The 26,811-nt window shown below is 40.2% G+C and overlaps 1 protein-coding gene across 4 annotated transcripts in view; it reads left to right on the top strand.

Annotated features, from left to right (window-relative positions):
- Positions 1–26,811, top strand: part of LOC309602043 (excitatory amino acid transporter 1-like) — a gene marked incomplete at both ends in the record, with an annotated part of 97,801 nt that overhangs the window by 14,725 nt on the left and 56,265 nt on the right. For 3 of the 4 annotated variants that reach the window (XM_082335332.1, XM_082335333.1, XM_082335335.1), the window contains one exon: positions 1,421–1,558. The exons of the other annotated variant lie outside the window; for it this stretch is intronic. In XM_082335332.1, the coding sequence (XP_082191458.1) occupies positions 1,421–1,558 (138 nt within the window). The remainder of the gene's footprint in view (positions 1–1,420; positions 1,559–26,811) is intronic. 4 annotated transcript variants of the gene reach the window in all.

The raw sequence follows: 26,811 nt of genomic DNA on the forward strand, positions 1-26,811 counted from the left end.
GGTGCAGCCTGTCAGCCAGTTCCCCACCCACCACGCAGACCACTTGTCTAGACTGTAACACATCAGTTTCTCTAGGAGGAGGCTGTAGGAAACCCTATCGAAAGCCTTGGAGAAGTCCAGGTAGACAACGTCCACCACTCACCCCATGTCAACCAAGCAGGTTACTTTGTCGTAGAAGGCAATCAGGTTGCCCTTGCAATGCCCTTGTAGTTCTCAATGGATAATCTTCCACTCCTCCATCTCTGGTACGCATCTCTTTTGGTTTTGAGCAGACCCGGGAGCTCGTGGTTGAGCCAAGGGGGCCTCTTGCTCTGCTTACTTCCCTTGCCTTTAAAGGGCATGAACTGTTTTTGTGCTTCCAGGAGAGCATTCTTGAAAAACTCCCAGCGCTCGCTAGCTCCTTTATCCTCCATGGAAGCTTCCCATGGAATCCCTCCCAAATGAGCTCTGAGTGAGCTGAAGTTTGCTCTTCTAAAATCTAAAACCTTTGTCTTAGTACTAACCTTCAGCGTGCTCAGCAGGATCCCAAACTCCACAATATTGTGATCACTGCAGCCAAGGCTATCACTAACCGAGGTATTACAAAACAGGTTTTCTTGGTTTGTGAGCAGCAAGTCCAGCAGCGCCTCCTTCCTGGTTGGCTCATCTAATGTTTGTATGAGGAAACAGTCCTCTACACATTCCAGGAACTTGATGGATGACATGTGAGCTGCTGTATTATTCTTCCAACAAATGTCTGGGTAGTTGAAGTCACCCATAAGAACCAGGTTCTATTGACCCAAAGCTTGCTTAAGTGACCCAAATATTGCTTCGCTGGCCTTATCGTCTCGGTTTGGAGGTCAGTAGCAGATGCCTACTGTAAGATCCCCCTTGGATACGACCCCTCTGATCTTGACCCAGAGGCATTCAATAGGGCTTCCACAATCGCCGTAGTTGACTTTATACATTCAAGGTTCTCCTTAACATAGAGTGCGACTCCTCCTCCTCTTCTTCATCTACATCTACAGGATCAGGCCCCACAGAGAAAACAGGCATGGACAAGACTTCTGAAGGTTGGTGGCTAGTATGTATATGCATTGCATATATGATTACACTCAAAATCCCAGAAGTCAAAGCACTCAGCTGCAGTAGCAGGGACTGTTTCCTTTTCATTAATGCTTAAGATGTACCTTTTACATTAATCCAGATTTTAAAAAATAGCAACAGAAATAACCTTCTGAATCTGTTACAGTAAAAAGTAATTTACTGGCTTCAGTAGGACTACTCATATAGGTAGTTGATATTTGAGTGCAATCTGGGGCATAGTAAAAACCGCATGTTACAATCAGATACGTCAAGTAAGTACTTATACAGATATTCATGTTCAGATGTTACTACTACTGTAAAAGAGTAAGTCATGATATCTTTTCCCTCTCTTCAGGTATAATCCTTGGATTTTCTCTCCGATCATATAAGATGAGCTATCGGGAAGTCAAGTACTTTTCATTTCCAGGAGAACTACTCATGAGAATGCTGCAAATGCTGGTCCTGCCACTAATTGTATCCAGTTTAGTCACAGGTAAAAAAAGAAATAGTTTCTTTGTTCTGAAGTTTTCTTTTAAATAATTTGATAAAGATGCACACACCAAAACATAAAAAAATTAACATTTCATGTGCTAGAACGGAAATTTTATAATCTGCAGAAAGAGATACCGCTGCTATTTCTGTTTTAAGAGACATTATAACAAAAGGTTTGAATTAATATACACAGAAGCTAAAAGATGCTTTTCCCAGTTTCTGTATTCAAATAATACCCTTCTTTTTGATATTTTTTTTTCTTTTAAATTCTTTGGAGCACTTTATCCTTTTTAATGCCCCTTTTTTCATAACAATCATTTACATTATTATATAAAGGTTTTTGGCAAAGAGAAATGCTATCTATCTATGAGCTTTGTCTTATTATCATAAATGTGCCTTACAATGTTAAGTGGATTATTCTTAAAGCTTCCCTTTGAAGTAGAGACATTTATTTTCAAGGTGAATAACAACATTTTAAACTTCCTTAGTCAGGCAGGGAACAATCACAGAAAACTCAGTGCAATTCAAAAATGGCAGATTTAATTCTTTTTAAAAAATCTTTAAATAAACCAGGACTTTTTTCATGGGATTACAAGACCAGATTACTTTCCCAGTTTATTGCTAAAAACTGGAAAAACTGTTTTCTACACTGAACAATACCTCATTTAGCTCACAAATGGTTTTAAAAAAAAAGATGCTCTTACATATTTGCTACAGAACTCATACTCAAGTAAATATACAGGTATTATTCAATATCTAAATAATAAACTATAACCTTTACAGGTATACTACTGTGCAATTTTATAGGCACTACTATTTTGGGTTTGGTTTTTTTTTACACATTATAGGATAATTCATTGGATAAAAGTCTTATGCTTCTCAAGTCAGTCTTAAGAGCACTCTTGACATGACCCAAATCTCTTATTTCCTGTATTTTGTTTGGCAAAGTTGTAACCCTAAGATTCCTCCAGGGTCTTGCATGCTGGTAATATTACTTCTTCTGACTGTAAATGATCTGAATAAATATTTTTGCTGTTTGCAGACATGACAATGTCTCCCAGATACGATGTTCTGGGTTTCCATTTGTATTTATGTAAGTGTGCTCAATATAACTGATTATGACAATATTGGAACATATGGTCTCTGAGGTGTTAGAAATAGGCTAGGCATGATTACATTCCTTCACAAATTTTTTGAATATCAAAGAAATTAAAACAATAAAAATGAAGTAATAATTATAGAAGCTATGAGCTGTTATGTGACAGATAAATTGAGAAAGTAAAGAGTTTTGCTATACAGGTAAACAGTTCTGACAGTTATTCACAGACTCTTGGGAAAAAAAATTATAAAAGGTGAAGTCAACCAGTCACATTTCTCTATAGCCTGTTTTTGTACTTTCATGAAAGCAACAATGCAGAATCACATTCAAAGGTTTTTACTCTCATTTACCTTATGACTTACGATTATTGCACATGGCTCAAGCAGGTATGCAGTTTTCTCCATGAGATTCTATCTTCTGATATGTATGATACCAGGCATGTGCTAACATCTCCTTGGGAGAAAAAAGAGGTTATTTACATTCCTTTCATCTTTTACTGATTATAGGAAAATATGATTATACGAATATCTGTTTTCTTAATCTTTTTGTGGTTTAGACGCAAATCCAACTGCATACTCTATGCTGGTCTTTATTCTCTACAGTCTTTCAAATGGGAGAACTCCTAAGTCAGCAATCCCAATCAGTATCTCTTACAAAGTCAAAGGCAAAATTAAGGTATACTATATGGGAGGCAGCATAAATAACCAAAGAAATAGATGAAATTCCCATTTGGATTATTTTATGACCAAATCTAGCCTGAATTCTTATACAAACATAAGGCTGACAATTTTGCTCCATTTCTGTTTTGAATTTGCTGCAGTTATAGGAGTTCAAAATATTTTATACCTTCTTATTTCATTATACCTTGAAGCATTTGACGTAAACAATTTGCTTGACATAATTATTTTAAAATATGCATTGTCCCTAAAAAGTGTATAAAATAAATATATATGCATATGCTAACAATTCAATCCGTCATGAAATAGGCAAAGACTGAAGGATTTGTACCAACATTAAGAGCACTATGCATTAACATTTTTTGAGCTGTTACATCAAGATCATAATGAAATTGAAATTCCAGACCTTAAAACTGGCCCACAAGTTTAATCTGCATATTTCAGTTAGGAAGACAGTTATTCACTGAATATAAGGGCATGAGAATGAGGTACCTTTTCTTAACTAAACGATATATTTCCTGAAATCAAATTCACAAAAATGATTCATGACCAGTCTTTATAAAAAGCATAGTTGGAACATAACATTTGTGACAAATATTAAAGCTAGAGAATTTTTCTAAGGGTTATTTGCAAATATTTTGCACAATTCTGCTTATAGCTCAGTTTAACAGATGTGCTGCATCTCCTTTCCCAAAATTTCCCCCAAAAGATAGGAAGGTTGGAATTTATTTGTATAGGGACTACTACTTTTAAATGCAAGTAAACTAGGATTAAATTCTGTGCATTTCTTTCAAATATCTTTGTCTGGTAAAGTATAGCAGAGCATAAAAAACCCAGTCAAGATCTGAGACCAATTTTTGCTGTACATTGCACAAACAGTAAGAAAGCATCCTGCCCTGAAAAATTTACTAAGATAAATCAAGTTAGGGAAAGAGAAAGGGAATGTAGAAACAGTGAAACAGAGAGGCCTGCTGGCTTCCAAAGATTATACAGCAGATCAGCAATAATAGAATCAAGCAAAGATCCCATTCGTGAATATCAGTACAATGCACTGTGCATTAGATGATAATGCTTGTTCAAACTGTTAATGGGAGTAACTGATATGGTACAAATTAATCTTAATCACAGACCAGGATTTTGAGTGCAAGATCCTGTAAAAACACAAAGAAAAAGACTGAATTCTCTTACACAAAAGAAGGCTGTATAGTAAAAAAATTTAGAAGGATGAGTATGGAAGGATTACCTCAAAGAAGAAAAACATCTTAGTATGCAGTTTGTAGTATGTCTTTGTTTATATTCACTCCCTTTTCTAATTCCAATCATGACATGACTGTCTTTCATGGATTCTGGAAGACAGAGAAACTTCCCTGCCTCTGATGCAGCCTTTCAATAACAGACTACATCATCAACAACTGCAGGAGACACAAGCGACTTTCCTTTGGGCAGACTCAGAGACACAAGGTTTTGTCCCCAGACTTTTTCAACATGTTCATAGTATTTACCACTACACAAACTATAGAAAGAGTTGACAAAATGCAGAGAGCTGGAATTTCCATGTGTGGATGCCTCTTAGCTAACCTCAGATGTACATATGATGCTCTTGATTTCTACCAATGGACTGCAATGAATGGTGACAATGTTAAAAACAAGTAGTAAAGAACATGGTCTATCTCCTCACTGAGATAAAAACAAAGGCACACAAAGTGACTCAAATAATAAAACAATACACAAGTAGAGGTCACAATTAACAGGCAAGTTACAGATGCAGTTGCTTGAAATTACATATAAGGAAAGAAGGATAATATTCAAAGAAACAACTGAACTTGAAATAGTCTCTAAGCCACAATTAATTGTGAAAAATATACTTTATTTTTTATTAACATCTGGTGCAATGAAGGTTAACACATTGCTTTATTGAAGACAGTGGGAAGAGATGATAGTGTGCTGTAATTTATATACTTGTATGTGCTCTGCACACATCAAAAAAGGCATAGGCTATGTTCTGTTAGCAAATCTGAAGATGTGCAGGAAAAGATCCGTAGATCCATAGTTGCTATTGAGGACCTGACATTTGCACTGCATGCACTGCGGGAGGGTTACTTTGAATTAGTTCTAACCTTGTTTTGTGGCCCAAACAACTGTTAGTGCTTGGACTATATGATGTGGTTTTGTTTTCTCCTAAAAGAATCCAATTCACACCTTCTAAGACCACTCCATGATATGAACATGAAGCATGTTGCTATTGGTCACTTTTAGTAGAAAATTTCCTCTACTGATTACTCTGAACTTGAGTTTATCTTCAATACATTGCAATTCATTGTTTAAACTCAATTATCAATAAAAATTATGCTGTGAAATGTTCTGTTGATGGTAAAAATTAAATTATTGATATTGATATTAATATTAATATTATTAATATTATTATTAATATTAAATGCTACTATTCCATCAAAAGAACATTTCAAAGGCAAAGTGTTTTGCCTGAGATTAAGCAGAATGATTAGCAGTAATGATCAATCTAATCAGCAGGACTCAGATTTTCAGTGATCTGTTTCTACGTTTCTATTTATTGTCCCATTACAGGCTTAACATTGCTCACTCAAGCCAGCCAATGAATCCTCTTGGTCATTTTTATTCCTACATTTTGAGGTCTTGTGCCATGAGAATAACTGATTTTATGCTTTGGAGCTCTGTCAGTTTTCAGTCGGAAGTTATACAACAAAAACGCGGCATTCCTTTCTGCTCTGTGAAAATTCCTAGCAGAGAAACATGAACCTCTAGTATCTCCATTCAGCATCATGGGCTGTCTGACCCTTAACACATACTATATGTCTGACTGCAGCTGAATAGACAACCTTGTTTCCTTTCAACACAGGGAGTCAGATCACCCACTCACTCTTGGGAGAAGGGGGAAGGGAAATGAAGTTATACCAGCAGAGGATGTGGCTCATGAACTTTTCCCCTGAATGTCTTATCAAGAATGTGGATGTTTATATGTATAATGGAGCAATTCTCACCAAAGAACAGGCAAGGTTGTCTAGGAAGGATGGGAGATAGGATGGAATTGTGTCATTGTAAGAAATCTAATGGCATTGCATCGATAGAAGATAGAGTTTCAGATCCAAACTGCTGTATAGTATGGCTTCACTGGCTTTCCCACAGCTGGTGGCAACCACTTAAATGGGCTCAGAGGGACAGACAGGTTTATTTGAAAAGTTAATACAACATTGTGGCTAGTTACAAAAAAGCATGGCATTGAAGCCAGAAACTTGCTACCCCCTTTCTCTCAGGTCCCTCTCTGTTTCCTCTTCCTGAATTCTTTTTTTTTTTAAACATTTTCTCTCATCAGCTGTAAACTTCAGTAACTTGTGAATCGACTGAGCTACTGAAAGTCCCCTGGGGAAGCTCTGGCTGGAAGTATATGTCATCACAAGTACTCTACTACCTCTGATTCCTGCTGGTCACGGTAGCAACAAAACGATGATCCCACATTGGTCCTATTTTGGGATAATCACTGTTGGTGGGTGTCCTACTGGCTGAACTGTTTTCTGTCTTTATTCCCTACCAGACTGGTTGTCAAAGAAGCCCATTTCTTGGATCCTGTGACGCTCTTTATACTGGATGTTCTTTACACAGTGTACAGGCTTATTGCTAGTACACGTGCTAGCCTGTACAACGGACATGGTCTCAGATTCCTTTTTCCCTTTTCCTTGCTTTATTTTCTTGACATGATCTCCTTAAACAAAGCAAGGGCAGATAGGTGAGAAACAAGACTAAAGAGAAATGCTCATTTCTAAATTAGAATCTGATATTATCTGCCTGAAACACATTTCATATAAAACATTGCTTTTCATTTGACATAGAATCATAGAATCATAGAATGCTTTGGGATGGAAGGGACCTTTAAAGGTCATCTAGTCCAACCCCCCTGCAATTGGCAGGGACATCCACAACTAGATCAGCTTGCTCAGAGCCCCATCCAGCCTGGCCTTGAATGTTTCCAGGGATGGGGCATCTACCACCTCTCTGGGCAACCTGTTCCAGTGTTTCACCACCCTCATTGTAAAAAAATGTCTTCCTTATCTCTAGTCTGAATCTACCCTCTTTTAGTTTAAAGCCATTACCCCTTGTCCTATCGCTATTGGCCCTGCTAAAAAGTCTGTCCCCATCTTTCTTATAAGCCCCCTTTAAGTATTGAAAGGCCGCAAGAAGGTCTCCCCGCAGCCTTCTCTTCTCCAGGCTGAACAACCCCAGCTCTTTCAGCCTTTCCCCATAGCAGAGGTGTTCCAGCCCTCCGATCATTTTTGTGGCCCTCCTCTGGACCCTCTCCAACAGGTCTATGTCCTTCTTGTACTGAGGACCCCAGAGCTGGACGCAGTACTGTAGGTGGGGTCTCACCAGAGCAGGGTAGAGGGGCAGAATCACCTCCCTCGACCTGCTGGCCACGCTTCTTTTGATGCAGCCCAGGATACGGTTGGCATTCTGGGCTGCGAGAGCACATTGTGACATCTTTGTCTATAGTTATTTTTGTAATGAAACAATGGTTTATCAGCTGTTTAATGCATCCTAGTGTGTTGTTATAATAGCAAGTAAGATAAATACAAAGAAAACCGCTCATTTGTATGAAGTTCAGTTAAGGAAACTCATTTATTTGGAGCAGTAAGCTAACGTGACCTTTTAAATACACATTTACTACTATAGCATCATAATTACTGCAATCAAGACACATAAAAATCTTTTGTAAAAATAATTATTATTTAAAAGCACACAGCTCGAAGTTGCTGTTATAATAATGAATATAATAGCAACTGTTTAGCATTTGGATGCTTTTTTGGCAGGAGGGCTTTGCATTGTTTATTGTGAGAAAGAAACAGGCTCTGAGAAAACATGCAGTCTTTTAGCAAGGGAAAAAGCAGCATCAGGTTTGGAAAACAGAATGGCAGAAAATCTTCTTTGCATCTATCTTTCCAGTCCACATAGGCTGAGATGATTTAAAGTCATTAGGTTCATATATTATGGAAGATCTCAAAATATCTCTGTTTCATAGTATCCCTGGCATCCAGACATTCAGGCTGTGTGGTAGTCAGCATTTATTTTGCTGTGATTTTCATTCTGAAATTCCATTCTCTGTTGGGATCCAGGGCCCACAGTATTCATTGGTAATCTGCAATTTACTTAAAAGAAAATAGGAACAGTCATTTAATATTTATTACTCGTTGTTCTTGAAATGTGATCAAATGCCTGTCATCAGATCTATAGAAAAATTAAGCCTATGAAGGCATTAGATAGCAGGGTGAAAAAGTATGTTTCAAAGGAGAGATGACATATCACTGGTGTTATATATTAGCTGAATTTGTTCTGTTCAGAAGGACTAGGTTCTTCACTCAGTGTCTGAGAGGATATGAATATTACTGTTGTACAAAAGAAATCCAGAAAATTGTAATTCAAATTTAAGAAAAATCAAGAAAGAAAAATGTATTGAGTTCATATTTTAAAACTGTCTTTCTTTTCTGTATCAACATAAGGGATTGATACACTGTACATTGTTTTTATTTAGATTTATTTGGTATACAGTGAAAGTTCTTCTGCCATATATTATAAATGCATCTGTAGAAAGAACACAAACAGTAGCCTTTTCATTCAGACCAGAATCTGTTAAATCTGAATCTGAATTCTCTCAGTGCCAGGAGGCACACAAGGCGCGAACATCGATCTTCCACTTCGATCGGTCTGCGGCTGCGTGCTCTGGAGTCCCAAGGGCCACAGCGCAGTCTTCTGTTGGTTTTTTCCTCAAGACATGACCGATCCAGTTCCATCTCCTCCTCCTCACTTCATTAGAATCTGTTAAAAGAAAGATGTAAATCAAATATTTCAGACATAGCATAGTATCCTATCCTTCATTTACAGGTTCACTATATAATACATATCAGGTTTGCTTTTCCATGCAGTCAGTCACTCCATCCCTTCTGCTCCCTTCTGAACTTCTACCCCAAGAGAATGCTACCTTCCCCCCTCTTTTCCTTGGTAGAGCAACTACTCCCCATGTTTTTGCAGGTTCATTGCTCTCCTTCTCCCTTCTACTTCCATTAAGTCTAGCTCCCCTTTTACTCCTTAGTCCACCACTACTTTCCTTTGAGTCAGAGAAAAATGATTAAGGACAGCCCTTGTTTTCATTTGAATCAGTGAATCCAAGTTTTGAGGGATCTTGGCCCTATCTGGTTCTTAGACACCTATTCCAAATCATCCCTTATTTTATGCTCCTTCTGTGTGGTCTGTAATACTCCTTTGCTCTTTGTTCTCTCGTGTTGTCTTTTCCCTATAGGCTTTCTTGTCCTGCTATTTTGTTCCTTTTCTTTACTTGACTCTATCTCCTTTTTCACCTTGAGCTTTTCTCTGTGTTCTGCTTATACCGACTCTCAGCTGTGCTGGGAAATGGGATTGAAGGTCTCACTCATACTGACTTGTGTTCATGGAGGAGTTTGTATCATAAGTGTATAGCTGGAAGCGTTTATAGATCAGTGAATATGCACTTACATAGCAGCATGCTGAGAATTGGTTAGGTATAAATCTTTCCCTCCTCCAACTAAACGATAATAGAGGGTATGGACAGCGGAACAGAATTCCATTTTCAGCTGCAAGGATATCAGCTCTTCCCCTCCAAACAGGGATGTCTCTTCTGCCTACAGACTGCATGCAAAAAGGAAATGATTTTAATTAATTTGTTAAACCAAAAATGTTTAGGCCAAAATAGGGGGAAATAAGAGACAATACATTTGAAATGCTGCTTTATACAAGTCTTTCACATAGCTCCAAAAATGTCTGTATTTCTTCCAGTTATGTCTACCACCTAGTGTTAACTTCAAAATAGTGATGTATTGGGTGCTTTACTTAACTGCTCTATGAATGGGTCCTATTCACGAGAAGTCCCAGCTCACTCCATATGCAGGCAAAACTCCCAGTGAAGACAATGAGAGTCTAGGTCTCCTGACTCACATTTTTGCTTAGGCAAAACCTCCATTGTCCAGTGACTGCTTTGCTCAATGAGCAGTGATTCAGAAGTGCTGAATAGGAACCCAGTCAGCTGTGCTTTGATATTAATTTCCTGATGATTCATTAATTCTGTAAAATCATTATTGAATTCTTTGTACAATTATCCAGCAATTTTGGTTTAGCCTAAACATTAAAAGCACATCACCTATGAGAATGCGTCATCTTGGGAAAAGTATCCCTAAAGCAGTATTTTCTCTGAGATCTGAATACTTCTTGAAAAGTATTTGTTACTCTCGACTTCCTGCTAAGCCCAGGAATTTGAAAGCATTTAATTCTATGATCAGGTTTCTGAAAAGTTATTAAAGACAGAATTCCAGTGATTCAGTGACTCAAAATAGGAGAATAAAATAAGAGGTGAATGAAATGAGACGATCACATTCAGCTGCTTTTGTCATGCTGTATTCAAACAGCTTAAAACAAGATATGTGAACTTTGTATAATCACAAGCTATTAAAGTCTACAATGATTCAGGAACAAATGAAACTCAGAATTCCTGTTTGCACAGAAAATGTAGTTAGAACAGTTGAAATCTTGTTTGAACTGTAGGAATAATATTTTACTGTGATGGACCTATGTGAATACCATGAAAATAATATATGCTTTGCCTCAGATTAAATTTTTTTATTCTGTATTTTATTAGTGATGTGTGAAAAACTTAATTTCTTTTTTTCCTCTGATACCTACAGATTCTTTATATGTAGTGCAAAAGAAGTGTAAAAATGCTACTAATTTCACTTCCCACTAATCCCACTGATGTGAATGTTTGTGTAGGTTGTGTATATTTAATGTTTATTCTCTAAACATTTTGATAAGAGGCTGTTTTTTACACATTTACAATGTACTACAAAATTATACTCTAAATAGATATGAACCATAACCCTTAATATATTTTATATGCATTACCAGAAACTGTAGGAACCATCCAGAACAATGAGTCCTATCTTCCGCAGATAACTCACTGCTCTGTAAGATGTGGGAGCAATGATCCAAAAAGTATAGCTCTCTGCATACCACAGAACTTCCCTTGGATTACATTAAAAATGTAGATCTTTAGTACAAGCCCCTCAAAGCCTCAAAAATGACAGCATAGTGTAGAAGACATGAAGCACATTGTATGTGAATCAGATGAATGTGTTTTCCCAAAAACTTGGGTCCGTTACCTGGTGTGTGTCGCCCAATTTACACACAGAGTCGAGGTATTTTCCTTTATTACGTAAATGCGCAGATATGGGTGCGTGGTACAAACCAGCACACCATTGGTGTAAACTAACAGTTATTTATACACAAGATTTTAACATCTAATACATATTCATTGTCACTTTGTTAAACGATTGGCTAAAATTCTTCGCCTGCCATGTAGATTGCTACGCATGCTGACTATGATTTTCGAGACCTTTACTTCCTTAATCTTTCTTTTAGGTCGGTGGGTTTCTTGAGTGGGTGGTCCTTGAGTCAGTGGTCGTGATCTCCCCCTGCCGGAATTACCTTTCCCCTAAATTCACTTAACTTTGGCAACATTAAGCAGTCCTTCACGGGCTGTTAACAAAGCAGACTATCATTCATTGGGGTTCTTTGTTCTGAGACAGATATCCTGTTTCACGATGCCAGTGTTGTTAGGGTAAAATTAGGGTAAAATGAGCAAGGTTAATCTTTACCGACATCAAATGTATTAGTGGGGAATTTATTAAATAGAAATCTTTAGATAATCCTGGACAGGCATTTTGTCCGGTATTCTGGGATGGAGATTAGCTAGGTATCAGATTTCCATTGCCAGTAATCAATCAAAGTTTTGCTTTCACTGGGATTCTGGTTCTTTCCTTTTCCCCATTAGGTATCCTATCATCCTCTTGTATAAGATCATTTTTAGACATAGTATTCATATAGAATATCCCAACACTTTTCCTCCTTCAAGAGAAAGCTCTCTGCTGATGGATCTTTTCCTTGTAGGTTTTTTACTTGCTTTTAATAACTTATTGAGGTGCTGTTTTGTTTTGTTTTTTTTTTTGAGGTAACCTTTTCCTACCAGATTTTTCCTGTTGCTTATAATGTTGGCTATTGTGGTTGATGCAGGGTAATCACAGGCCTTCTTCCCATCCCAAATACTGGGTTCCTCATGATTCTTCCAGTAAACAACACAAACTAATCTCCATAAAAGCCCAAATTTCCATACAGTCTTGAAAGGTAAATATAACTTCAAAATTATTATTTTTTCTGTCAGACTGTTTCCTGAACTGTTTTCCTCACATTGATGAATGTAAAAGAATCTATCACATCTCTTTTCATAAGTAAACAGTGTGTTCAAATGTTTACATTTTTTTCTTTTTTTATTGCAATTATGTAGATTACAATGAGAAAGCTGTTTGAAGAGGCTTACAAAAGATCTTTTAGCTTCCTCTGGATTACTAATTTTTTTAAAAAATTTATTACTAAACTGCTTTCCAGAGGAAGGTTTCAGCTCTGAACTTCTAAGCACGGTTAGAACAATTTACAGTTCTATTCATTTTCTGAGTGCTTCAGATAAGAGTCCTGGAGAAGAGACATATTCAATTCCCACAGTAGGGCATCAGTACATGATAATAGCCTCTCCCAGTCTCAAGATCTCAGAATTTTTCTCTTCATTCTGGTACTTTTAACACAGTACAACACAACACAATTGTCAGAGTCCTCATACATCACTTCCAGCTGAGCTCTCACCCAGGATGCACAGCAATCTTCAAGTAGCAATATAATTTCTATTACAATCTGTCTGTGTCTCTGTCCTGGCTTCAGCTGGGATAGAGTGAGTTTTCTTCTTGGTAGCTGGTATAGTGCTGTGTTTCGGATTTAGGATGAGAATAATGTTGATAACACACTGATGTTTTAGTTGTTGCCAAGTAGTGCTTACACTAGTCAAGGACTTCTCAGCTTCCCATGCTCTGCCAGGTGCACAAGAAGCTGGGAGGGAGCACAGCCAGGACAGCTGACCCAGACTGGCCAAAGGGCCATTCCATACCATATGACATCCCGCTCAGAATATAAAGCTGGGGGAAGAAGAAGGAAGGGGGGGGACGTTCGGAGTTATGGCGTTTGTCTTCCCAAGTAAACATTACGCGTGATGGAGCCCTGCTTTCCTGGAGATGGCTGAACACCTGCCTGCCGATGGGAAGTAGTGAATGAATTCCTTGCTTTGCTTTGCTTGCGTAGCTTTTGATTTACCTATTTAACTGTTCTATTTCATTTTACTTCAATTATTAAACTGTTCTTATCTCAACCCACGAGTTTTCTCACTTTCACCCTTCCGATTCTCTCCCCCATCCCGCTTGGGAGGGGGGAGTGAGCGAGTGGCTGTGTGGTGCTTAGTTGCTGGCTGGAGTTAAACCACGACACTCCCTTTTTTTCTTTTTTTCTTCTTTTTATTAAATTGCACACTTCAGTTCTTATTCAGCAGAACATCTCTATGAAGAAAACTGTTTTCAGAGCATGTTATATTTGTTTGGTTTCCTTGACATGCTCTCTGAAAATAAACATGCAGACATATGTAAAACTTGTGTGCAAGTAAGAGTATGAATGTGTATAGTATATGTGTAAAGTAGAACCACAGAAGTCATTTTGAAAATACAGTTTGTAACAGACTACAAATGTTATTGTATATTATGGCACATCAGAGTATAGCAAAATGAACATAAATTTTCAGTTATTTTTTCATGACTTTTTATTTTTATTTGCTAAAGACATTATAAGCAATTGCAATAATATTTTACTAAGTTATTTCTAAATTTTAAAAGATGAAATTGCCATTCATGACACTTTGGAATTTTTCATTCTTAGCAAAACAGCATGTAGCCTTCACATAGAATCATAGAATCATAGAATGGTTTGGGTTGGAAGGCACCTTAAAGATCATCTGGTTCCAACCCCCCTGCCATGGGCAGAGACGCCTTCCACTAGACCAGGTTGCTCAAAGCCCCATCCAGCCTGGCATTGAACACTTCCAGGGAGGGGGCATCCACAACTTCTCTGGGCAACCTGTTCCAGTGCCTCACCACCCTCATAGTAAAGAACTTCTTCCTTATATCTAATCTAAGTCTACCCTCTTTCAGTTTAAAGCCATTACCCCTTGTCCTATCACTATGTGCCCTTGTAAAAAGTCCCTCTCCAGCTTTCTTGTAGGCCCCCTTCAGGTACTGAAAGGCTGCAATAAGGTCTCCCCGGAGCCTTCTCTTCTCCAGGCTGAACAACCCCAACACTCTCAGCCTGTCCTCATAGGAGAGGTGCTCCAGCCCTCTGATCATCTTCGTGGCCCTCCTCTGGACTCGCTCCAACAGGTCCATGTCCTTCTTATGTTGGGGGCCCCAGAGCTGAACGCAGTACTCCAGGTGGGATCTCACGAGAGCGGAGTAGAGGGGGAGAATCACCTCCCTCGACCTGCTGGCCACGCTTCTTTTGATGCAGCCCAGGATACGGTTGGCTTTCTGGGCTGCAAGCGCACATTGCCGGGTCATGTTGAGTTTCTCATCAACCAACACCCCCAAGTCCTTCTCCTCAAGGCTGCTCTCCGCCCAGCCTGTATTTGTGCTTGGGATTGCCCCAACCCATGTGCAGGACCTTGCACTTGGCCTTGCTGAACTTCATGAGATTCACACGGGCCCACCTCTCCAGCCTGTCAAGGTCCCTCTGGATGGCATCCCTTCCCTCCAGCGTGTTGACTGCACCACACAGCAGTCGGCAAACTTGCTGAGGGTGCACTCAATCCCACTGTCCATGTCGCCATCAAAGATGTTAAACTGTGCTGGTCTGAATACCGACCCCTGAGGAATGCCACTTGTCACTGATCTCCACTTGGACATTGAGCTGTTGACCGCAACTCTTTGAGTGTGACCATCCAGCCAATTCCTTGTCCACCGAGTGGTCCATCCATCGGATCCATGTCTCTCCAACGTAGAGACAAGGATGTGCTGCGGGACAGTATCAAATGCTTTGCACAAGTCCAGGTAGATGACATCAGTTGCTCTTCCCTTATCCACCAATGCTGTAGCCCCGTCGTAGAAGGCCACCAAATTTGTCAGGCACTATTTTCCCTTAGTGAAGCCATGTTGCTGTCACCAATCACCTCCTTATTTTGCATGTGCCTTAGCTTAGTTTCCAGAAGAATCTGCTCCATGATCTTGCCGGGCACAGAGGTGAGGCTGACTCGCCTGTAGTTCCCCGGGTCTTCCTTTTTTCCCTTTTTAAAAATGGTGGTTACATTTCCCCTTTTCCAGTCACTGGGAACTTCACCGGACTGCCACGACTTCTCAAATATGATGGATAATGGCTTAGCAACTTCATCCGCCAGTTCCCTCAGGACCCTCGGATGCATCTCATCAGGTCCCATGGACTCTTGTGCACCTTCAGGTTCTTTAGATGGTCTCGAACCTGATCTTCTCCTACAGTGGGTGGTTCTTCAGTCTCCCAGTCCCTGCCTTTACATTCTGCGACTTCGGTGGTGTGGCTAGAGCGCTTGCCGGTGAAGACTGAGGCAAAAAAGTCATTGAGTACCTCAGCCATCTCCATATCCCAGGTAACCAGGTCTCCCGTTTCCTTCTGGAGAGGGCCCACGTTTTCCTTAGTCTTCCTTTTGTCACTGACATATTTATAGAAGCTACATAACATATGTAAGTAAATATTATTGCCTCTAAAGGACCCCAACATGGGAAAATGGGTTTTGTTTTGGTTGATATTTTGTGAAATAGAACTGTGAAAGTGCTATTAAAATCATAGTGAACTGTGTGTTTCTTGATGTTTTGTTTTTTCAGATTTGAACCTTAAACCTGTAGCAGGCTGAAGCAGTTTGAGTTTAATAAAATAATGACTTTTAGAGTAACTACTGAAAAAGAAAACTAGTATAAAATTTCTGCATAAGCTGATTAAAATCAAATAGTAAGATGAAATCTCAATTTACTGTGGAATATTGGCAATAATATTCTATATACGATGCAACTTTTGTTCTTTACATGGAAAATGTTGTATGAACCAGCCACACAGGTGTAATGCTGTCTGAATAATCATGCTCAGTCTGAAAATTCAAACTAAAAGTTATTCATATATGCCACTATGTTGACAAGTTTCTGAACAAGAAGACGAGACATATCCAACCAGGGGGCTAACTATTGAAACTATTTAAACTATTTGAATGTATATTATTCAACCCTTACATGGTATGAACTTTTCCTTTTTAAATGTAAAATGAGAGAAATTATTCTAGTGACTTTTACCAGATGCTAAATTAACTGTGAGAGTTAGAAGGTTTTGAGGTAATTTTTAATCATCATAAAAGTAGCAGAAACTGTCCATCCTTGCTAGTATAGATGAATCAACATCTTCCTACACTGTAATGTTAAGATCTCTTGTAGATACAAGCTTATGATTTTAGTTTGCATTAGCATAAATCAGTATCTTTGTGTTGAAAGCTAGATATTTTCAAAAGGTGTCACTGTGGAGGATCCTGTGAAACTTGTGTACAGTAGCTGATTTTTATCTTGTTCAGAAGATACTCTTCAATCTGAGATAACGTGTTAAGGTATCCACCAATTGCTTTGGATATTTCTTAAGAAAAGATCTTTAAAAAGACCATTACCGTCATGAATATTCTGTAGGTGGCCATTTGATCACATTACTTGCTAGGAACAGTCCACAGAAGACTTTTCTGACATCTGTATTTGCCTTTTATGACCCAGGAAAGTTTGCAATTTTCTATTAAGAGCTATATGTGGCTTTTGAATGAATCCTTGACCAACAAGTGAGATTACTGGAATATAATCTGGCTACACAATTATCTATGAATTGTTTAGGAACTTTCCTGTTTCAAAACTCCTTGTTGCTTTGTAACTTGAACCAACTCACAAAAGGATCCAACAAGCATCAGAGCCAAGTAAGAATAAAAGACAGGAGAGTGCAGCTGGGAGTAGAAAGGTGGGCAGAGTTGAGGGAAGACGACCTTTTGGAAGAGCTGAGGTCTTTGATGGTCTCACCCATCATATGAAATTAACTGCCATAGGATATGCAAATATTGCCAGGGAAGCAAAGGAGCATGTTTAAGCATATGTTGTGTTTACTGACACACACAGAACTGTTTTTCCATTGTTTATTCATTGTTTATTTGTGCATCAGTCCTTGACTACAATACTAACTGCTTTCATGTCAAAGACAGTCTTAACAGTTCTCAAATGTCATTCATGTAATTTTTTAAATGCCTTTCGGATGAACTTCATTTCAAAAACAACTTTGGTATCATGCATAAAGCAAATTCAATATATCTTTCAGAAAGCTGTAAACAGTTGATTATATGTATAAGTCCATTCATTCATTATTTAATATCCTTAGCTAGTACAGTTTTTTATCATTTGGGCTGAAACTACAATGTCTGTAAATGCCAAGTGCTGATTTTTTTTTTGGTCATAGACAAGATAATGTCTGTGTTTGCTATGATAATAATAGAAAGTTTTAATGTCATAGATTTTGGGTTTTAAAAAGATATCCTTCTCTTCCTGAATTTGATCACAAACAGCCTGGCCTTTCCTAAACAAACAAGGAAAATGAGCCTTCCCCTTACAAATTACGCTTTCTCCTTTTTCTAACAATATAATATGTAAGATAATAATTCCCCGGCTTTTTTCTGTACTCATACATGTGAAAGTCGGTACATGCACTGACTTTTAAATCACAGTAGTTCAGTACAAACAGCACAACTGATTAGCAAATATGCAAATAGAAAAGTTTTGGATTGAAGGAGTTGGGACAGAAAAGTCTTAAAAGGGTTCCTCAAAGAATAAATGCATTAGGACCACCTTTATATACTGTTTATCTAGTTTTACTGCCACTATAGCTTATTCTGTTAAACTGACTAGATCATGTCATTTGGAAAATATTTTTTACGGTATTTTGGGGCCATCAATATAACATTTTGCAGTATATTTGAATAAGGGTCTTGTAGACAGGAAAACATTAACTTCCTTCTCCCTCCTGCATTTTCTCATTGTAAATTCTACCAAGATTAAAACAAGAATGTTATTAGAAAAGTTTAGTATTGCAATATTTTTGCCATAGTAACTCTCAGGAAATTTTGGGGGAGGCTGTTCTGAATAGCAACATCATCACTTTTAAACCAGACATTCTTCCAGGTTCAGAAAAGCTTCCAAACCTCTCACTTCCAGCATATTAATCCATCACCGATTATATTACACACATATGAAATTTGAGGGACAAATCTCTCGGCTACATTTTTGCAACCTCATTAACGTCAGTCTGCCTTTCCTCTTTATGCCTGCCTCTCCCTTTTGTTCACAAATGTGGTAATGAGTGAAATCTTCTTGGTATGAATGTACAGTGTCTTTGTATAGTTAAAGTGGTTTTGTTTTCCTATTCTTTATTGTTTTCTTGATAAATCTGCGCTTTGATCTTGAAGCTGCTCTTGTTCCGGTGGCGCCTGTGGATTCTTTGTGAACGAAGAGTAAAAAGTAAAGTCTCCAAGCATATGAGAATGTGAGAGTTGTGATTCAGATGAAGCATAGAAATTTGCTGGTTTGTTTTCAGAAAAATGTGCAGTCTCTGGCAAACTCAACTCAGAGAAAAAATGACAACATTTCACATAGCTTACAGTAACAGCTATGAATTCCTTCCCAGGGCTACTGTGAAGAAATTTCATATAAAACGTAGGTGTAAGTCAACTGAAAGAGTGAAACTAGATCAAACTGGTTATCCCATTATTTCCCATCATTATGATATCTTCTATCAAAATTTGAAAATAGAACAATCAAAACAACTTTAGAAAACTATTTTTTTTCCTCAAATCTGTTTCAAATTAAAGTTCTAATTAAATAATAACTGTGAAAAGATACAATTCAAATTATTAAAATTCCTTTTGTCACAGATGGTTTATGCGAAATTCTGTTCCTACGGTATGCACCTTCTCTGTAACCCGCTCAATGGCAGGGAGTTGGTGACTGAAGAGGCTGGGAGAGCTGTTGTCCTTAAACACTGCATTGCAAGGATACCCTTTGGATACAATTCAATGACTGACAGTGATTCAAGATACACTATAGTGAGAAAATAAAAACTGAAAAGGCAGTAAGAAGAAAATAGACATTCTTAAACTGGATTTCTCCGCATAGGATCTTTTTCAACTTGAAAAGTATTCTCATCAGCTGTTGTGCATTTAGAAATGCCTAATTTTGAAGGAGAATGGCAGTGGAACCCCCACAAAGATCTTTTGATTCAGAGCATATGCACTAGAATAATAAATACGGCATGTACCGCTGGCATGATATAGTCTTGCCACTTCTTATTTTTCATTCCATATTTGTGTTTACAAAGGTTGATATGTTGGCACAGTGGGAATCTTATGTTTGCCCTCTAGCTATATACAGTTCTGTGTGATACAGGCAGCCACACAGGGAGCTCCCTGGTACCCTGCCAAAAACCTCAACCCTGTGATCAAAAGCAATATTTTCTCCACGGGCAAGAGGTAATTCAGTCTCTGCGCTTGTTTGGTTTGGGCCTAGGGTGATGAGCAGTTTAGAAAACACTTTTTGTGTTTGCATGGTGATTTCGTAACTCTATATGGACGGGGATTTGTGTTCTGTGTACTTACCGCTATGACTATTGTATCTGCAATTTTTGCACGTTCAAAAAAATCCATATTTGAATGGGTGTATTGAGAGGTTTGGTTTATGACTGTCATCAGGCCAGCTCATATTAGGCTGCATGCAACTACAGGGTCCTGTGTGCGGTAAATTGTGAGCACAGATTCAGAGATTGTAAGGGATGGATTCATTGTGCTTAAGCCGACATACAGAGCGAAGGAGGACAAGGAGTCTTTTTAAAAGAAGAAGAAATGTACATTCATTTGTATATGGATTTAATGTCTGATGACAAATGTAGAAGATCCTCAGCAGTCTGAGCCTGATGTCTTGTATGGATGGCCTGATAATGGAGGGAGATCAAAGCATCTGTTAGAATCCAAATATGGTCCAGCGTTCCCAGCGAGGGTTGGGCCTTTTGTGTCCTTTAAGCACAGAAAAGAGATAGACTGTGCCCTGAAAGGCTTTCTGTCTGAAGACACAGAATAAGAGTAGCTGGTACCAAATAAATCAATTTGTTGGGGAAGTGGCCCTGCTGTCAGAGTTGTATGGAATGTACTTGCTTCTTTTGGTTTTCTTCTGAGTCTGGAGATTGGGAAGGAAGGAGCATTGAAAGGAATACAGGGATGGGAAACAGCCACAAAATCTTTATAGCTGGAAATTTGCCAGGAGCTTGAGGTCTTATGGAGGGATTTGGTGGAAGATAAAGTATCTTCCAATTAGTTATTGGTATTTTAAGAGGAAGGTTTCCCAAAGCACAATATCATCATAGAAGGGGCAGGAAACTCAGGAGGACTACAGAGATGTTGTGAGGTTACGCAGGGAGAAAATTAGAAGCGCCAAAGCCCAACTGGAACTTAATTTAGCTACTGCCATAAAAGACAATAAAAAATGTTTCTATAAATACATTAGCAACAAAAGGAGGGCTAAGGAGAATCTCCATGCTTTATTGGACGTGGGGGGAAACATAGTGACAAAGGCTGAGGAAAAGGCTGAGGTACTTAATGCCTTCTTTGCCTCAGTCTTTAACAGTAAGATCAATTGTTCTTGGGGTACCCAGCCCCCTGAGCTAGAAGACAGGGAGCAGAATGAAGCCCCCATAACCCAAGAGGAAATGGGATGGGATCCACCCAAGGGTACTGAGGGAGCTGGCGGAAGTGCTCACCAAACCACTTTCCATCATCTATCAGCAGTCCTGGCTAACCAGGGACGTCCCAGTCGACTGGAGGTTAGCAAATGTGATGCCCATCTACAAGAAGGGCCGGAAGGAGGATCCAGGGAACTACAGGCCTGTCAGCCTGACCTCGATGCCAGGGAAGGTCATGGAGCAGATTATCCTGAGTACCATCACATGGCATGTACAGGGCACCCAGGGGATGAGTCCCACTCAGCATGGGTTTATGAAAGGCAGGTCCTGCCTGACTAACCTGATCTCCTTCTATGACAAGGTGACCTGCTTAGTGGATGAGGGAAAGGCTGTGGATGTTGTTTACCTGGACTTCAGTAAAGCCTTTTACACTGTTTCCCACAGCATTCTCCTGGAGAAACTGGCTGCTCATGGCTTGGACAAGTGTACTCTTCGCTGGGTTAAAAAAACTGGGTCGGGTTCAAAGAGTGGTGGTGAATGGAGTTAAATCCAGTTGGCGGCCAGTCACAAGTGGTGTTCCCCAGGGCTCAGTATTGGGGCCAGTTCTGGTTAATCTCTCTATCAACGATCTGGACAAGAGGATTGAGTGTACCCTCAGGAAGTTTGCAGACGACACCAAGCTGGGTGGGAGTGTTGATCTGCTGGAGGGTAGGAACGCTCTACAGAGGGACCTGGACAGGCTGGATCGATGGGCCGGGGCCAACTGTGTGAGGTTCAACAAGGCTAAGTGCCGGGTCCTGCACTTGGGTCACAACAACCCCATGCAATGCTACAGGCTGGGGGAAGATTAGCTGCAAAGCTGCTTGGCAGAAAAGGACCTGGGGGTGCTGGTCAACAGCCGGCTGAATACGAGCCAGCAGTGTGCCCAGGTGGCCAAGAAGGCCAATGGCATCCTGGCTTGTATCAGGAATAGCGTGGCCAGCAGGAGTAGGGAAGTGATTGTCCCTTTGTACTTGGCACTGGTACACCTCGAGTACTGTGTTCAGTTTTGGGCCCCTCACTACAAGAAGGATATTGAGGTGCTGGAGCATGTCCAAAGAAGGGCAACGAGGCTGGTGAAGGGTCTAGAGCACAAGTCCTATGAGGAGCGGCTGAGGGAGCTGGGGTTGTTTAGCCTGGAGAAAAGGAGGCTGAGAGAAGACCTTATCGCTCTCTACAACTACTTGAAAGGAGGTTGCAGCGAGGTGGGGGTTGGCCTCAAGTTGTGCCAGGGGAAGTTTAGATTGGATATTAGGAAAAATTTCTTCACCTGGATGTTAGGAAAAATTTCTTCTCCGAAAGGGTTGTCAAGCATTGGAACAGGCTGCCCAGGGAAGTGGTTGAGTCACCATCACTGGAGGTATTTAAAAGATGTGTAGACATGGCGCCGAGGGACATGGCTTAGTGTTGGACTTGGTAATGTTAGGTTAACGGTTGCACTTGACAATCTTAAGGGTCTTTTCCAACCTAAATGGTTCTATGATTCTATGAATTTATTGGGGGGGTGGGGGAAGGAATGGAATATTTCTGTGTTATTACTTTTGTCTGTAACGAAGTTCAGGTAATTTGTGTCATGCCAGCTCAGATCTGAAATAACTTACAAGATGTTTTTTAGAAAATAGGTCCTGAAATAAGCCTATGATTTGGAACAATGCTAACTGATACCAGTATGTGGCATCATCTGATATAATATAGCAGATTATATATAAAAGATATAAAAACTATAGCATCATCGGATTTTCCTTACTGAATATATTACTTTCTCGAATAATTTTGTTTGTTTTTTTTATTTTTTGCTAACAGCATATTATAAATGTATGTGGAATAAATAGCTTCCCTAAGTCTTACACATAAATCCTGAGTTTAGACTTCTGTTTACAAAGATACTAATATAAAAGTTACCCTCTTGGTCACAATGCTTTGAAAAAAATGTTTTTAATTTTATGTAATTAATTAACTTGCACCTGCATTGTATGTAAATTAAACATTCTGAAAACCTGGGTATAAAAAGCTGGATTTTCCCTCTCATATCAGTACCCCTTGGAAAGATCTCTTTTTGATGTGAAGATGAAAGATTTGTTACTGTATTTGTCACTGATAGTTATTGATATGAAATGATATAGGCATAACAGCTGTTCAGAGGCAGAAGGCGCAGAGAAACAGCTGTCTTCTCTGTCTGCCTCTTACACTGTCTTGGAATCAATTCTGCCACAGGTACTTTCCCAATTTCAGTTATTGTTTTGCCCTCTGATGTGTTGTCTTCCTGGGGTAAATGTCAAGGATTACCTTACAACATGTTCTTTTATGTTATGAGAGCTTCTGAAAGGCAGAAAGTACCTGGCATTATGCTGGAAAGACACAAGCTTTTCTTCAAGAATGTTGGAGTGTGTGTGTGTGTGTTTAGTGGTGGTGGCTATCCTAACTAATGCAGCTAGGATATATGCAATTAGTATGTTTTTGTTTAAGAAAGTGATGAACATAAAGCATTTAAAGAATTTTATAGGAGCCAGCTATGAATGAGGCACAGCAAGCTGGGGAGAACAGCTAGAAATAACTCTAAAAGATAAGATTGCATGAGAGAGACTTTTTGTCTAAATGATCCCTTTACAAAAGAAGGTGGCACAAGGAGCCTGTGCAAGGATATGCATAGGTGAACCATCCTTCTTTTGGGGCTGCAGGGGAGGGATACTCCCTAGTAGAAAAAACTGGGAACAGTGTCTGTTCCCCAAACACGGCAGATATCCAAGGACAGACAAAAGTCTCAGTGGAGATTGCATGGCTCTGTGCCCCCCACACCTCCGGTTGAATTCCAGAGAGCACAACAGGCACAGGAGTCATTCTGGCTAATAGGTCTGCTTCACAGTGGACCCCCATTTTTACAGCTTTAGAAATTCTCTACAAGATGGAAAGAGATGATGTGGATTTAATTTATTGCTCTTTCTTTATTCTGCCCTTTTACTGCTTTCTCATATTGAAAGAGCTTTTAAACTAGATTTGAAGGGGGAAAGGGATAAAACCAGGCTCGCTAGAGATAAGCCTGGGGGTGGCACGCCAACGTTTGAGGGACAGTGTGCTAGCGAGGTCCTTCAGTCTGCTCCACGATGTGCTGAGTACACTGCAGCACATTTGAAATGTCTCTACGCTAATGCGCGCAGCATGAGGAATAAACAAGAGGAGCTAGAAGCTTTGGCCCAGTCCCAGAGCTACGACATCATTGGCATAAGCGAAACCTGGTGGGATGAGTCCTGTGGCTGGGGTGCCATGATGGACGGTTATAGGCTCTTCAGGAGGGATAGGCAGGGCAGGCGAGGCGGGGGAGTGGCGCTGTATGTAAGGGAGGGGTTGGATTGTATGGCGCTTGCAGTTGGTGACAACATGGTTGAGAGCCTCTGGGTAAGGATGAAGGGGAAAGCAAATAAAGCAGATGATGTTGTGGGAGTTTACTATTGACCACTCAGCCAGGACGACGACACCAATGAATTATTCTACAAGGAATTAAGGGATAACTCTAGATCAGCTGCCCTTGTCCTTATGGGTGATTTTAATTTCCCAGACATCAACTGGGAATATCATACAGCGGACACAAACAGGTCCAGGAAATTTCTGAAGCATGTTGAAGATAACTTCTTGGTGCAGGTACTAAGGGAGCCGACTAGGAAAGGTGCCCTCCTAGATTTGTTGTTTGTAAACAGAGAGGGACTCGTGGGCAAAGTGGTGATCGGTGGCTGTCTTGGTCACAGTGACCATGAAGTAGTTGAGTTTCAAATCGTTGGTGATATAGGAGAAAAACTGCCAGCAAAACTTCGACCCTGGATACGGGGAGAGCAGACTTTGGGCTGCTGAAGGAGCTAGTTAGTGAGGTCCCCTGGGAATCTGCTTTTGAAGGTACTGGGGTCCAGGAATGCTGGTCACTTTTTAAGAGCCATCTCTTAAGAGCACAGGAGCAGGCAATTCCGAGGTGTCAGAAGTCAAGCAAGCGGGGCAGAAGGACGGCTTGGCTGAGCAGGGATCTTCTTCTAGAGCTTAGGCAGAAAAGGAAAGTATACGGACTTTGGAAGCAAGCACAGGCGACACGGGAGGACTACAGAGATGCTCTTTGCCACTGTAGCGAGAAAATTCATGCGGCCAAAGCTCGATTAGAGTTCAAGCTGGCCAGCACTGTGAAGGACAACAAAAAGGGCTTTTTAAAATATGTTAATAGCAAAAGGAGGATCAGAGATAACATTGGGCCCTTGCTTGATGAGTTCAGTCACCTCACAAATAGGGACGTAGACAAAACGGAGACGTTCAATGCACATAAATCTATGGGGCCCCTATGGGATTCATCCCAGGGTACTGAAAGAGCTGGCAGATGTCATTGCGGGACCTCTCTCCATTATTTTTCAACAGTCTTGGGAGTCTGGAGAGGTCCCAGTCGACTGGAAGCTGGCAAATGTTGTCCAATTTTCAAGAAGGGTAAGAAGGAAGACCCTGGTAATTACAGGCCTGTCAGTCTCACTTCGGTGCCTGGTAAAATTATGGAGAAGGTTATTCTGGGAGTTACTGAAAAACACTTGAGAGACAATGCAGCCATTGGTCATAGCCAGCACAGGTTCATGAGGGGAAAGTCCTGCTTAACCAACTTAATTTCCTTTTATGGGGCCAGTGCTCTTCAATGTTTTTATAAATGATCTGGACGCAGGAGTGGAATGTACATGAATCGAACGTACATTAAGTTTGCCAGTGATACTAAACTAGGAGGAGCTGTGGACTCCCTCGAGGGTAGAGAGGCCTTACAGAGAGATCTGGATAGACTAGAGAGCTGGGCAATCACCAACCGTATGAAATTTAACAAGAGCAAGTAACGGATTCTCCACCTGGGATGGGGAAATCCTGGTTATACATACAAATTGGGGGACGAGCTGGAGACCAGCCCTGCGGAAAGAGGTCTGGGGGTTTGGGTTGATGGCAAGTTGAATATGAGTCAGCAGTGTGCCTTAGCAGCCAAAAGGGCCAACCGTGTCCTGGCACAGCACAGCATCGCTAGCCGGTCGAAGGAGGCGATTGTCCCGCTCTACACTGGTGCGGCCCCACCTCGAGTACTGTGTACAGTTTTGGGCGCCTCAATATAAGAAGGACATCAGACTATTAGAGTGTGTCCAGAGCAGGGCAACCAAGATGGTGAAATGCCTCGAGGGCAAGACTTTCCAGGAGCAGCTGAGGTCACTTGGTTTGTTCAGCTTGGAGAAGAGAAGGCCGAGGGGTGACCTCATCGCAGTCTACAACTTCCTCAAGGGGGGCAGCGGAGGGGGAGGTGCTGATCTCCTCTCTCTGGTGACCAGCGATAGGACACGAGGAAATGGAATGAAGCTGTGTCAGGGGAAGTTCAGATTGGACATTAGGAAAAGGTTCTTCACTGAGAGGGTGGTCGGTCACTGGAACAGGCTCCCCAGGGAAGTCGTCACGGTACCAAGCCTGTCAGAGTTCAAGGAGCGTCTGGACAACGCTCTTAGTCCTATGGTTTAGTTTTAGGTAGTCCTGCGAGGAGCAGGGAGTTGGACTCAGTGATCCTTATGGGTCCCTTCCAACTTGAGATATTCTATGATTCTATGATTCTGGGATTCTAGACTTCTGTATGGCATCTTGTTCTTGCAACATTAGCTCGTCTACATGAAATAAATCATGACGAAAACGTCTGTTTGGGCAGTGCGATTTGACATCCTGGAG

This window comes from Platalea leucorodia (assembly GCF_965183815.1).
Source record: "Platalea leucorodia genome assembly, chromosome: W".
NCBI classification, from domain to species: Eukaryota; Metazoa; Chordata; class Aves; order Pelecaniformes; family Threskiornithidae; genus Platalea; species Platalea leucorodia.